Source organism: Rhinoderma darwinii, chromosome 3, assembly GCF_050947455.1.
Source record: "Rhinoderma darwinii isolate aRhiDar2 chromosome 3, aRhiDar2.hap1, whole genome shotgun sequence".
NCBI classification, from domain to species: domain Eukaryota; kingdom Metazoa; phylum Chordata; class Amphibia; order Anura; family Rhinodermatidae; genus Rhinoderma; species Rhinoderma darwinii.
The window spans coordinates 387,824,404-387,839,467 of NC_134689.1; the positions used below are offsets into that span (position 1 = coordinate 387,824,404).

The 15,064-nt window shown below is 44.1% G+C and overlaps 2 protein-coding genes across 3 annotated transcripts in view; one reads left to right on the top strand and one right to left on the bottom strand.

Moving 5' to 3' along the window:
* Positions 1-4,612: 4,612 nt before the first annotated feature.
* GNRH1 (gonadotropin releasing hormone 1) lies at positions 4,613-12,073 on the top strand. 2 transcript variants are annotated; one of them, XM_075855427.1, is made up of 4 exons: positions 4,613-4,681; positions 8,446-8,590; positions 9,419-9,508; positions 11,982-12,073. In XM_075855427.1, exons 2-4 carry the CDS (start codon positions 8,447-8,449, stop codon positions 12,021-12,023), a joined length of 276 nt encoding a protein of 91 aa, XP_075711542.1. In that variant the 5' UTR covers positions 4,613-4,681; position 8,446; the 3' UTR covers positions 12,024-12,073. The 2 variants fall into 2 exon arrangements, with proteins under 2 accessions (XP_075711542.1, XP_075711541.1); XM_075855426.1 differs by lacking the exon at positions 4,613-4,681 and adding an exon at positions 5,636-5,665.
* Positions 12,074-14,218: 2,145 nt separating this feature from the next.
* DOCK5 (dedicator of cytokinesis 5) overlaps positions 14,219-15,064 on the bottom strand; it is a 77,223-nt gene continuing 76,377 nt past the window's right edge. Inside the window, exon 52 of the mRNA XM_075858937.1 lies at positions 14,219-15,046. Coding sequence (XP_075715052.1) covers positions 14,951-15,046 — 96 coding nt within the window. The 3' untranslated portion in view covers positions 14,219-14,950. The remainder of the gene's footprint in view (positions 15,047-15,064) is intronic.

The window sequence follows — 15,064 nt, forward strand, 5'->3', positions numbered from 1 at the left end:
ACTTCCATTGGACACTGCGGCTCAGGTCAGGGATATTATCTGTATTCTAATGGAGCGGAGCGTGGAAGACGCCAACCCTGAAGAAAAATAAGGTAGTGACGTACATGGAAATGACCATTTATAGGGGCCATTATAGGCTTCCAATCTATTTTCATGATTAACAATCTCCTGAATACTTGTCTATAACTACAGTACAATGCTAAATAAATTCCCATTATTTTTAGGATTATAATGCCATACAGCTCTGAAGACCCGTTTACACCGGCCAATTATCAGGCAAACGAGCGTTCACAAAACGCTCATAACCCTGTTTACACAGGGAAATTATCAGCCGACGAATGAGCAGACGCTCGTTCATCAGCTGATTGGATCATTTTAAAAGCCTATTCTTGTTTTCGGCAGGACATCTCCCTGTGTGAACCGGGAGACGCGCCGCCGACATGATAGAAATGTATGGGGACGAGCGATCAGAGTAACGACCACTCTTGATCTTGTTGATCAGCGCTCGTTTACATTGCTCACGCCGGGTTGTGTAATACCACTTTAAGCAGGTCATAGTCATCAGATTTGTGTTGGGAGATCCTGCGGATTTCAGCAATCCAATGCATGTGAGGACTGGACAAATAGGTTTCAGCAGAACGGGTAAAAGGCACCCCCTACCACTCCCCCTAAGGTCTTATTTACATGAACGTGTGCTTTTGCGCGTGTAAAAAACGCTGCGTTTTTTGCGCGTTGCAGTTCCGTGTGTCATCAGTGAATGGTGCGTGGCTGCGTGATTTTCGCGCATACGTCATCCTTATGACACGTGGTTTAGAAAATGAAATGAAGGAGGTGGTTTTATTTTTCCCTTCATTTCTTGAACAACCGTTGTGCGAATCGCGTGCAGCACACGGAAGTGTGATTTTCACGCACCCATTGACCTTCAATTGGTCCGTGATGCGCAAAAACCGCTAAAGTATACGACATGCAGTGAGTTTCACGCAGCGGACACACGCTGTGTGAAGAACGCAATGTCTGAATGGCCCCATTGACTTACATAGGTCCGTGTGACGCGCGTGATTTTCACGCACTTATCACAGACGTGAAACACAAGGCCTTAGAGAAAAGCAGTTGCCTAGCCCCCCCCCCTCTCTATTAAGAATATAACATATGGCTGAAAAAGAATGTTAATGGAGAAATTAATTGTTCGGCCGACTCCACAGCCAAATTGAATAGAAACTAATCCTATCCCACGCCCCCCTTTCTCTAGCACACATTAGAACGGGATTAGGCCCTGTTCACATCATGTTTTTGCTAAGTATATCCATAGAGCGCTATTGGCCTGACTAAGGCCAAAAGAGTGTCCTTTTGGCCTCCTTCAGGCATGTATACTACAATGAAAAAAAAGTATGAATTAGCGTAGTAGACTGCAGTGTAAAAAAATATATATATATATATATATATATATATACTGTCTTTTTTTTTCTTACAATGGGATTCTATGGGTGATGCCTATACAGTGCAGCCTTCTGTAAGATGTAAGGCCTTATTCACACGTACATTAAATACGTCAGTGTGACGGTCGTTAAAACAACGTCCCATCACACGGGACTATGCAATTCAGGACGTTTTTCACGCAACCTATGTCTGCTGCATCAAACTCACTGCATGTCCTATTCTTGTGCGGTTTCTGCGCATCATTCACCCATTGAAGTCAATGGCTGCAAGAAAATCACGCACCGCACACGGACACACATCCGTGTGCTGCCCATGATTGACACACAAGTTAATAAAAAATGAAGAGGTAAAAAAATGTAAAATAAAGAAATGTGCACAAAAACACACAACAACAGCGGATGCCACATGGAATAGCAACGCATGACAAACGTGCCCGTCTTTTGCGGACACAAAACGAACAGGCCCAAGTCTGTAGAGCTATAAACGTTACAGAGCCTCATTTTCCCTATCACCCCCCCCCCCAGCAACAACCTCCAGCTTGGGCCCCATGCACACGACCATAAAAGTTCTTCGTAATCACGGTCCTTAATATGGTCCGCAATTCTGGACCCATTCGGTTTTATTGGCAGTGGCCACCTTTCCGCATCGCTACGGATAGGTGTCCGCGCCGTAGAAGTGTACCGCAAAAAATAGGAGACGTCCTATCTTTTGCTTTTTACGGGCTGTGCTCCCATACGTTGGGAGCACGGGCTGAAAATGCAGGCGGCCGGCCGTGCCCCCAATCTCGGCCCGTGGTTACGGGCACGGCCATGTGCATGAGGCTGTACTTTGTACAAGATTATAATACAGCTTTTGTCATCCATGGTAGAAATGATTGCCTGCAGTCAGTAGTTCTGGAAGGTCTAGCCAGATCACATCTAATAGAATAGGAATATAAATGATTACAAGTTATGAGCAGTATCTTGGAGAGTTGAAGATGGTAGGCACAGGAGAGGCCGTAGACTGTGCCTGTGCAGCAGCATGCATGTCACAGGCACTGTGCAAGTTACATGCCAGATCTGCTTAACAAATCTATATACAGTGAAGGAAATAAGTATTTGATCCCTTGCTGATTTTGTAAGTTTGCCCACTGTCAAAGACATGAACAGTCTAGAATTTTTAGGCTAGGTTGATTTTACCAGTGAGAGATAGATTATATTTAAAAAAAAAACAGAAAATCACATTGTCAAAATTATATATATTTATTTGCATTGTGCACAGAGAAATAAGTATTTGATCCCTTTGGCAAACAAGACTTAATACTTGGTGGCAAAACCCTTGTTGGCAAGCACAGCAGTCAGACATTTTTTGTAGTTGATGATGAGGTTTGCACACATGTTAGATGGAATTTTGGCCCACTCCTCTTTGCAGATCATCTGTAAATCATTAAGATTTCAAGGCTGTCGCTTGGCAACTCGGATCTTCAGCTCCCTCCATAAGTTTTTGATGGGATTAAGGTCTGGAGACTGGCTAGGCCACTCCATGACCTTAATGTGCTTCTTTTTGAACCACTCCTTTGTTGCCTTGGCTGTATGTTTCAGGTCATTGTCATGCTGGAAGACCCAGCCACGAGCCATTTTTAATGTCCTGGTGGAGGGAAGGAGGTTGTCACTCAGGATTTGACAGTACATGGCTCCATCCATTCTCCCATTGATGCGGTGAAGTAGTCATGTGCCCTTAGCAGAGAAACACCCCCAAAACATAATGTTTCCACCTCCATGCTTGACAGTGGGGATGGTGTTCTTTGGGTCATAGGCAACATTTCTCTTCCTCCAAACACGGCGAGTTGAGTTAATGCCAAAGAGCTCAATTTTAGTCTCATCTGACCACAGCACCTTCTCCCAATCACTCTCAGAATCATCCAGATGTTCATTTGCAAACTTCAGACGGGCCTGTACATGTGTCTTCTTGAGCAGGGGGACCTTGCGGGCACTGCAGGATTTTAATCCATTACGGCGTAATGTATTACCAATGGTTTTCTTGGTGACTGTGGTCCCAGCTGCCTTGAGAACATTAACAAGTTCCGCCCGTGTAGTTTTCGGCTGAGCTCTCACCTTCCTCAGGATCAAGGATACCCCACGAGGTGAGATGCATGGAGCCCCAGATCGATGTCGATTGACAGTCATTTTGTATGTCTTCCATTTTCTTACTATTGCACCAACAGTTTTCTCCTTCTCACCCAGCGTCTTACTTATGGTTTTGTAGCCCATTCCAGCCTTGTGCAGGTCTATGATCTTGTCCCTGACATCCTTAGAAAGCTCTTTGGTCTTGCCCATGTTGTAGAGGTTAGAGTCAGACTGATTCATTGAGTCTGTGGACAGGAGTCTTTTATACAGGTGACCATGTAAGACAGCTGTCTTTAATGCAGGCACCAAGTTGATTTGGAGCGTGTAACTGGTCTGGAGGAGGCTGAACTCTTAATGGTTGGTAGGGGATCAAATACTGATTTCTCTGTGCAAAATGCAAATAAATATATATAATTTTGACTATGTGATTTTCTGTATTTTTTTTTATATAATCTATCTCTCACTGGTAAAATTAACCTAGCCTAAAAATTCTAGACTGTTCATGACTTTGACAGTGGGCAAACTTACAAAATCAGCAAGGGATCAAATACTTATTTCCTTCACTGTACATACCCATCATAATTCCAGCCAGCGCTGGATTAAGCTTGGTAGAGGCCCCTGGGCAAAAGATTTCAGGCCCCCCCTTTTGCAGTAGCAGAGTCATACAATGTGTGGATAATTTATAATTAACATTAGATAACATCAGCGGGATCTGCTGAATTTTATCTGGGTCTGATGACCGCCTAATGTGTATGAAAGCAGTCAGATTGTCACCTGGTGTTTGGTGGGAAGAACAAGACGTGGTACAACAAATCGGAACAATTTAGACTCAACAATACGTGGAGACAAGCGGCCATAAGGGTAGTACGGCTGGTACTGCCATCAAGGACGTGGCCACAAAGAGACAAAAAAAAAAAAAAAGAGACCCGTCTGCCGCCTGTAGCTGCATGTTTCCAATGTAATGGGGCCCCTTCCTTTTTCGAAGGTCAATCACTGGGGTCTTGCTCACAAGGTCCCAGCGGTAGATATCTTTGAGAAAGGAACAGGCCCCCCCCCCCCATTCCACTGGGGCCCTACGCCAAAGCTTTGAAGTAGCATGCAGGACATAGCAGTGGGGCTTGAGATGGGACCCAGAAGGGGTAAGTACATAGGGGTCTGGTCTGAGGCCTGAAGTTTTTTGGGTGCGTTTGATTGCTTTAGGGGATCTGGTGTGGGGTTAGAATAATTTAGGGGCTCTGGTCTGGTGTCTATATAAATTTTGGGGGCTGAGTGCATTTTGGGGTCTGGAGTTTGAAATAATTTTGTGGTCTAATAGGGGGTCTAAATTTAGGGGTCTGATAATTTTGGCACATCTGGCCTCGTCTGAGTATAACACAAGCAGACTTTGTGTTAATATTTTAATGAGGGTTTTCTGCCCTTTTAGAAGTTTTCTATAATTTTTTTTCATAAACCTTCCATAAGGCCCCATGCACACGACCGTGCCCGCAATCACGGCCCGCGATTGCGGGCACGGCCGGCCGCTGACTGACAGCCGCATTTTCGGGCCGTGCTCCCATACAAAGTATGGGAGCACTGCCCGCAAAATGCGAAAGAACGGACATGTTCCATAATTCCCGGAACATTTCCACGGCACTGACACCCTTCCGTAGTGCTACGGAAAGGTGTCAGTGTTCAATGAAAGTGAATGGCTCCGTTTTTGCGGACCGCAATTGCGGTCCGCAAAAACTGAGTTTTTTTTGCTGTCGTGTGCATGGGGCCTAATACAGAATATCTAATAATCCAGCACCGATCCGATCCTATTGGTGCCGGATGAAAGGAAATTTACCATAAATGTATTATATTGTCATACTTTCCGATCCTGTTTTGTCTTTCACCGGAGTGGATGATAAATACATGACTCTCGTGGAGAGATGGCACAAACAACATCTAAAGCTTTAAAGTGCGGCATGTATCCAGCTGCGGATCCATTAATCTGGATTAAGCAGTAGGGAACTCTAGATTATCGGGGTCAATGTGATCTCTTCACTGTAAGAGCATTGTTTGTGCTGCTACATAAATAGGGGACAAGACCCTGCCAACCGACCAGACCTGACAGAAGTGCTGCCCGTCACCCATATGTCCAGGTAAGTGCATGATACGATGCCAACAGACAAAAGGAAGCTCAAGGGGCATTTTCTTCTAATTATTTATTTCTAGCCTGTTCACATTTAGGGATGTATTCACAATTTCTCAGTCCCATAGACTTGATATGAAGTGGTCTGGTGAAAAATTGGGGTTCCTGCGATCATACAGATCTCACCGGTCATAAACTTATTTAATGGGATAACCCCTTTAATAAGTTTGTATAGCAATTACAAAAACATGGCTGCTTTCTTCCAGAAACAGCGCCACACCTGTCCATAGGTTGTGTCTGGTATTGCAGCACAGCTCTATTGAAGTAAATAGGGAAGAACTGCAATAGCACACACGTGGACAGGTGTGGCGCTGTTAATGGAAAGAAGTTGCCATGTATCCTCAAACCATTTTATGTATCTAATGGCAATCTTCCTTTGTGAATAGGTATCAATGATGAGCAATGATCTATGAATGCTTGAAAATGTATAATTCTCCTTGCTCGTTCAGTCAGGTTTTGTAGATATTTGTCAGACGATTTTTTTAACGAAAGTAAATACAATATAATGGGGACGTTCTGATGATCAATTAAAGGCGTTGTCTGCTTTTGAAAAATCCCATTTTGTCAGAAGGGTCCCCAGTACCTGAAACTCCCAGCGATCAGCTGTGATTTGTGGAGGAACTCATTAGCAAATATTACATTTCCCCACAGCGCCACCACAGGGTAAAGGCAGTATTACACAGTTGTTATTGAAATCAATGGGCTGACTGTGTAATGCACGGATGTTCTGAGTCCTCCAAAGAGAGAAACTCTTTGTAGCCGCTCTCTGCTATGGCTAATAGACGAGGGTCCTATTTGGGGACCATCTGACCACAAAATAATCTACTTTATTACACATCGTCCTTTCTAAACAGAGCTTTAAAGAACAGTAATAAACTTTTCACAAATAACGAAGGAGCGAGACAAACACACAGACGTGTTACTAGTTCTAGTTTAAGGGACGGGTGGCGGCCTGAGAATTAAGACTAGATGCTTTAGTGATAATAAAGTCATCGCTTCCAATGTTTTCCTTTCTAGGATGTTTATAATGTTCCCCTGCAAGATCTTTACATTAAAGGAATGTTCCAGTTTCAGCAAATGAAGCTTAGACTTTGTATTAATATACCTATATATTTTATGTATCGATTCCTCACGGTTTTCAAGATCCCTGCTTGCTGTCATTTAATATAAATCTTCATTCTTTACCTCCTGAGGATAAAATTCTGCCCTGGTCATGTAGTGGACACACATACAAATTCATGCTCATACATACAAATTCAGTCCCTGAGATCTTATCATGGAGATGGTGGTTGAGAGCGGAGAATTGTATGTTATATGTACAGATTGTTTATAGATTGTACGTTATACATAGAGATCAATCACAGATTTGGGGTACACAACTTTTGTTCCGTTTAGGGCCACATTATCAGACTACTACTCAAAAGGGCCACAAAAAATGTAAAAGCTTTGTGCCATCAGGATAGCCCCTTTTCATATCCCCTAGAAGGAAACATGAGCGTCATCGAAGGGGGGGGGGGGGCGGTCTCGCCTCTCATATGGGACCCTTAGTGGAGAGCACTTGCAGAGTGGGTCTTGTGCTGGAAGACGGCATTGATTATAATGGGTACCATGTAACAGGGACCCTGTGGCAGGTTTTGCATTGTGTGAGCGTCAAGTTACATCTCTGTGCCTTCCATAATCACAATCGTAAAGGGTTCCAACAGTATTTGGAAATATGGCTGCCCTGAAGGGAAAGTCAGGTGTAATGTGATTGTGACGCTATGAGACATTATAGATGGGACCAGCATGGGGACTAAAGCTGTCACCATGGAGCCCTTGACTAAATGTTATAGGCAATACTATATAAAATTCCTGTGTCCGCCCCTTTCCTGGCCCGATGTCTGTCTTGTATTGCTTCTTCATGGTCACCAATTTTAAATAATGTAGAACACATTAAAGGGCTGTCTAGGACTGTCTGCTTTTTTTTCTAGAAACAGCGCCACACTTGTCCATGGGTTATAGCTAGTATTGCAGCTTTGCCACATTCACTTATTTTTTTTTATGTGACTATCCACAAATCTTGAAATATTGCGGTTTTCACACTGGCCATTACGGCAGACACATTAGGCTGACAAATCCTGTTTTCGGTAGCCCGCTTGTGAGCTTTGCTGTATAGACTGGGACATGATGAGCAGAAACATCTCATTATCATTAGAGGGTGGGTGAGTTATTGACTGCTCTATTGTATGCTGGAGGCCTAGATAAGGCAGGATAGCAACACTGTATACGAATACTATACACAAAGATAAGGCTCTCTATGATGCTCCCCTGTCACTTCCTGGTCTCTGGGGGGAGGGGGCTGTGCGCCATCTCTTCCTGGAGACTAATAATCGATGGCGTTTCTCTGTCAATTGATTCCGATGCACAGTTCATACAGGCATAAAGTGTCTGCTTCCAATATGGCCGCCCACAAGAATTTTCTAAAAATAAATTGTTCTTATTTTTAAACAACAAGTAACTAGTAACAAATTATTGGTGGTTTTTATGTCATGGTGATCCAGGTTTGGTCCACTTTACCGTCGGGGTGGTCTTACGGACATAATATGCACACTAAAATGCGATAACATTACGCTCATTGAATGTGGCATTAGTGAGGGAAGTGCCATAGATGATATAATTCAGTTATATACATAAAACCACTGGCTGGTCTGGATAAATGTGGTATTAATACATATTGGTTTCTTATTTTAGAATGAGCCACCGTGGAATCCCATGTTTCCTCCTTGTACTTGTACTCCTGTTGTCTGACCATATGAGTCATTCTCAGCACTGGTCCTATGGGCTGCAGCCAGGAGGAAAGCGCGACATCGAAGGTCTCCAGGACTCCTATCCAGAGGTAATAACAAGAGGGCCAGAATCTGGTGTAGACTTACGTCATTAGTGACGCACATAAGACATCTTACTGAAGTGACCACTTCTACCTCACATAAAACCATCAGAGAAGTTCCCTTACTTGGACTCTGCTATGTATTCTTGTCATTGTCAGCGCCTCTCATATACGGACAGTATAGATAGACACAGTGATGCACATAAAAGAGGGGGTCCAATTTTGCCACTCAGGACAGAAGGGCCCATTGTTTGGTTCCCCCTTTATGCCCACTCATGACCCTTGGGCCAATTCCACACCTCCATGCGTGCTAACATTGCACAGGATCCTGCCACCCCATAGACAATAGGACCAACTTGAGCTGGACCCTCTCTCTTCAAGGGCCTCATAGCAGCCACATGATCTGCCTCTATTGGATATGTACGCCATTGAACGCAAATATACTTGTTAACGTACTGGCCAGGTTGTTGGCTACCCCGTAGCGAAGGGATATCCTTCGAAGTACTTGACCTGATGTCAAATTAGTGTTCCGCAAGTGATACGATGTCAGTTAAAAACAGCATGTTTCATTCATCTATAGGGTAAAGAGTCCTCATCTGCAAAAACAAACGCGTGGCCCTGTGGCAGACCCCATAGCCAGACCTGTCCTGGTCTCCGGAAGATCCAGTATTACCCGTAAAAGCAATCAAAAATATTGTAATTGCAATACATAAACTTGATTTCTGATGCAATTAACAAGAAAACATAATCGTATTATTACAGTATGTACAGTATATGTTCATTTATGGTTCTGATTGATGAGATGATCTAGTATAATGGCCTTTGTTCATTTCTTAGGCTCAGAATGAAGTTTCCTTGTTCACAGAGCCTCAGCGTCTTGAGTGTTCCCTATCACAGAACAGACTTGGCCTCATGAAAGGAGCTTTGGTGAGTGTGTGAAAGTGCCATAACCCTATCCATCTCTATAATGCCACAATACAAGAACCCCTTAAATTAATATCATACCATATAGAATCATTATAGCATAGTAGATCCTTAGGCCCCATGCACACGACCGTGCCCACGATTGCGGGCACGGCCGGCCGCCGACTGCCACCCGCATTTTCGGGCCGTGCTCCCATACGAAGTATGGGAGCACGGCCCGCAAAATGCAAAAGAACGGACATGTTCCATCATTTTCTGAACATTTCTGCGGCACGGACACCAATCCGTAGCACTACGGGAAGGTGTCCGTGTTTAATAGAAGTGAATGGGTCCATTTTTGCGGACCGCAATTGCGGTCTGCAAAAATGGAGGTTTTTTACGGTCTGCAAAAATGGAGGTTTTTTACGGTCGTGTGCATGGGGCCTTAGTGATAATACCGCCTTCTATTACATACCCCTCCCCACCCGTTCCAATTTTGCCTAGGTCATGTGAACCAGGTGGAAAATTCAGATGAACGCCCACACACAGGACTGGATTAAGTTTGGTGTAAGCCCTCATCTTACCACAGGGACCTGGATTCCACACGACCCCCTATCGCAGACATATATAGTAGAGGCTCAAGTCTATCAGAGTTATAGACATGGTCGAGCCAGAGACTTCCAGAGAGAGATCCACACGCATTCGTGGCCACCCCCAAAAATAATAATGGCAATTCCATAGTGTTTCTCAAAATATTACCATACATTGTGCCCCAAAAGTAGTGCTACACATTGTGGGTAGTGGAGGTTTCCTAGGTCCTCAAGGTTGGGGGGAGCCCCTGGTGCACTCCCTATAATGCAGCCCTGCCTGCCAAAGTCATCAGTTGATCACCCTGGATCTGGTTCCAGAAACCTCTGCCGGGGGTAAGCTGCTCATTTACCTTGCAGTGCCCACAACAGGGGAAATATAGCGTTACATGCGGCTCTTCAAATGAATGGCTGTCCATATAATATATGGACAGCCTGAGAGCAAATAGTTAGTGGCTCCCTGCTCTGGCTCATGGAGAGGGACTCGTTCCTATTTGGCACATCTCTATATGACGTCCATATGCCCTAATAGGGAAGGACAACCCCTTTAATGCAGTATAGTGGTACTTGTCAGGCAGGTACAATAAATGTCGAAGGGGCCGTTCACATATCAGTTGTCCCTGTCAGTTTCCCTCTGGTGTGTTGCAGAAAAGCTGGAGGGAAACGGATGCTAGAACAGATCACATAGCTTTCTATGTGATCTGTTCTGGCACATAAGTTGTAGAGCCTTACCTGTGCAGGAGTCGGATCCAAAAACATTACCTGCAGTTTTTGTGTCCAGCTACCTGGGAGGTCCTGTGCCGTATCCTATCTTAATGCACAGTTTGCTGGATGAATGCTGGGTGCTGCTGCATGCACCTTCCAGCAGCACAATAAGGATCTATTTCGCTACCAGAGGAAGCCCCTGCTGTCGCTGTCCATACATGGACAGGGATGTCAGGGGCTGCTCCTGCAGCGGATATGCTTGTTGCCGACGCTCTGGCCGGGGTTCCGCTCCTGGATTAGCCACTGACGTCACTATCCATATATGGACAGTGACGTCCAGGGCTGCTCCTGGAGTGAAATCCCTGGTCAGAGCATTGCCGGGGATTCTGCTTCTAGGGGCAGCCCTTGACGTCATCGTCCATATATGGACAGGGACATCAGGGGCTCCCTCTAGGAGTGGAATCCCCGGCCAGCACATCGGCAGCGATCTACAGAAGGCACTGTGGCATTATCTACAAATAAAATCAATAGTAATTCTAATGGAACCGTTGCTTGGAAGAGAGGTAAATGTATACTAACGGTAGTGTGAAAGAAACTTAACCACAACCGATTCTAACTGATGATTTTGTAGTAAAGAATTGTGAAAGCCTGATGGCAACTAATAAATTTTTGCATCAGTTGTATTCACTTGAGACAAAAAAACTGATTCAGATACAACTGATATATGTGAACGCACCCTAAGGCTGGATTCACACGAGCATGTTCAGTCCGTAAAGGACGGAACGTATTTCGGCCGCAAGTCCCGGACCGAACACACTGCAGGGAGCCGGGCTCCTAGCATCATAGTTATGTACGACGCTAGGAGTCCCTGCCTCGCTGCCGGACAACTGTCCATTACTGTAATCATGTTTTCAGTACGGGACAGTAGTTCCACGGAGAGGCAGGGACTCCTAGCGTCGTATATAACTGTGAGGCTAGGAGCCCGGCTCCCTGCAGTGTGCTCAGTCCGGGACTGGCGGCCGAAATACGTTCCGTCCTTTACGGACCGAACATGCTCGTGTGAATCCAGCCTAACAATGATGAAACTAATGTATGGGCAAAGCATTATAGCGAAAACGATTATTTCCTAAAGGGACATGTATTTTATAGACTTGATGTAATACATCATTATAGAAGTAAATCTTATGGTCTATTTTGCTTTCCAGATGAATTGGCTGGAGGGAGAGAATGGAAGGAAGAAGATGTGAAGAGATCAAGTTATACATTTCGTATCAGAGATAATATAATAAAACACAAGCAAAGATCTCTATGGGTCATGTCATGTTTGTTTGATTTATCTATTACCGACCCTTAGGGAAAATCTGGCCCTACACAGTAAGAAGTTTTACTGCCGCCAATGATCTCCAAGACATCTGCTCTTCCTAGGTCACTAGGAAAACATGGCTGACCAGTGTAAATCCAGCTCAACAGTTATGTAAAAAAGGAAAGTTGTAGCCATATTTTCCCCCTTAAAATTAGGAACCCCCCCCCCTCACTATTTGTATTATAAGTAATAGGGAGTGAGGGGCAGTTCCCTGGAAGGGTTAGGTGGAGCAGAACTCATATTATTACTTTACATATGCTATCAATATTAGATCGGTGGGGGTCCACCGATATCCATGCAGATCAGCTGTTTGAAGTGGTCTATGAGCTTGTGCAAGCGCTGCAGCCTCTTCATTGTTTACATCGGTTTCTGTCTAGGACATATTTGCACGCGCCGTTACTTCCATATGGTATTGTAGCGTTGTCCCATTCAAGCAAACACTGAAGAGACTGCAGAGCTCGCACGAACGCTGTGGCCCCTTTAAACAGGTGATTGACAGGGGTGCCGAGAGTCGGACCCCCACCGCTCTAATATTGATGGTCGATTCTAAAGATAGACCATCAATTTTAAAATCATGGATGACCCCTTAAAGAAAAAAATTCGGTAAAGATGTTCTTTTGGGTGCAGCTAAAAGGCATGTCCAACGTTCAACAGCAGTTTACATAAATAATGTAATGTATTTACAAAATTCTCTATCATGTACTGATTCTGAGTTACAGCCTGTATTACACGCAATTCTGCAGACTTCAGAGCTGAAATCACTTCTGGGAAATCGTTTTTACATCAGGCACAGTACAGTAATCTAATTTATAGTTAGCTGTTAGGGGTGTGTCCAACAACAAGCAGAATTATGAATGCAGCTCTGAAATACAATAGTGACATAACGTATTTACAAAGTTACTAAACTTTTTAGGTAGATTATATCTATATATAAACTCTAAAATGGTCTGTCTTATGAAAATACCTTCTATGAAATGTTTATGGAGGTTCCCAGAACAGTAGATATGCAATATTAAAGGGGTTGTCCACTACTGGACAACTGATGACCTATCTACCGGATAGGTCATCAATATATGATCTGTTGGGGGTCTGACACCTGGACCCCGCACCGTTGAGCCGCTCCGGCTGCTTCCGTGCACCGGACGTACATGCCGGAAGCAGTTGGGTCCGTCCACTTAATAGCGGCCGAGCTGCAGTACTGCATCTCTGCTTCTGTTCAAGTGAATAGGAGCAGAGCTGCAATTCTGCAGCATGCCCGCTATGCGATGTATGGAGCCAACTGCTTCCAGCTCCATATATCGCATAATGGCCATAACATCTGGTGCCCGCAGGCAGCCGGAGCGCCTTAACGATGCGGGGTCCGGTGGATAGGTCATCAGTTGGTCAGTAGTGGACAACCCCTTTAAGTAGTCATCATTAAAAGGCAATGTACACCTTCGAGACACATTTATAAAAAAAACAAAAAAAAAAACGTTTGTGTGTTTGGTGCAACTTTCTAACTACTTTCTATAAAAAAAATATTTTAACTTTTTGAGAAACAGCGACTTTGTATCCTGAATCAGTCAGGTCAGCGGCACTTACGAGTTTAGTGATAGCGGGTCATGCATGTCTCAGATTACAGGCGGATCCTGCATGTCAATCACATCTAAGTTATGAACTTAGTTAGATGTGATCGGTAACAGCTCGATCCTGACCCGCTGACACTTAACCCGTCAGTCTCGCTAACCTGACGGATTCAGGATTCTGTGCTGGCTACAGCTGCTCTGTATACAGGATATAAAGCAGCTGCATCTCAAAAAGTAAACATTTTTTTTAATAAAAAGTAATTAGAAAGCTGCACCAAACATACAAAGGGCCGGTTCACATCAGCGTTGGCTTTCCGTTCCGTCTGAGGTTTCCGTCGGGTGAACCCAGCAACGGAAAGTCAAACTGAAACCAGAGCTTCTGTTTCCGTCACCAATGGTGACGGAAACATTGCTAATGGTTTCCGTTTTTCCGACGGAATCAATAGCGCAGTCGACTCCGCTATTAATTCCGTCATTAAAATGGAAACCTGCCAGAATGGTGACGAACAGAAACCATTAGCAATGTTTCCGTCACCATTAGAGATTTCTTGACTTCCTGTCAATCATTCCAATGAAAAACATTAAGTCAGCCTCTAACTAGCCTGAAATGGCTGACAACAGGGAACAACAGTCTACTTACATGGAGATAATATAGATACAAAAACAAGGCTGGTGTTGACCATCTCCCATAAATCCAACATTTCTATAGGACGTTGAATTATGTACATATGTGAGGTTGACGTTCTTGTGCAATACAATTTTCTTGGTGTAACGTACTAAAAATTTATAGGAAAAACGAGGTTGAGATAAAAGTGGTTTGAGGCTTTTTTTGTTACAATAATATCGAGTCCCATATGTACAAATTGTGATTACATTATTAACAGTTACAGACGTCTTCCTGCCGATCCTGACCAAGGAGGAGATATCTATATGGAGAGGACTTCTCTCTGCTTTTTACCATCAGTCTTCTCTTTGAATAAAATCTTCATTTAGCTTAGCAATTAGAACATATACATTCAATAGACCGGCTATTGTTCTCTAAGACTATTCCCCCGATACTGAACGCTCGAGATCCATGCAGTGTCGGTCACGATATCCTGACAAGGACGAGCATCAGAGTCTTCAAAGGCTGGGACCTTGGTAGGGATATCAGTCTTCAAAGGCTGGGACCTTGGTAGGAATATCAGTCTTCAAAGTTGTAGGATGGTCTTAAAGGTTTTTTTTTAGAAACTCCTTTAAATATCTATCACAATCCAGGTTCATGAATCACACTTGACTTCCTAACCTTCGGAGGTGGCGTCGGTGGCTTGGCTTCTTCTCTTCTTGGCAATGGGGGAGGTATCTGGAGAACATCACAAAG

Excerpts from the sequence above, each read along its gene's own strand:
- GNRH1 (XM_075855426.1), top strand. Across the intron at positions 8,591-9,418 it reads TCCAGGACTCCTATCCAGAG|GCTCAGAATGAAGTTTCCTT; the intron begins GTAATAACAAGA and ends TTCATTTCTTAG. Across the intron at positions 9,509-11,981 it reads GCCTCATGAAAGGAGCTTTG|ATGAATTGGCTGGAGGGAGA; the intron begins GTGAGTGTGTGA and ends TTTGCTTTCCAG.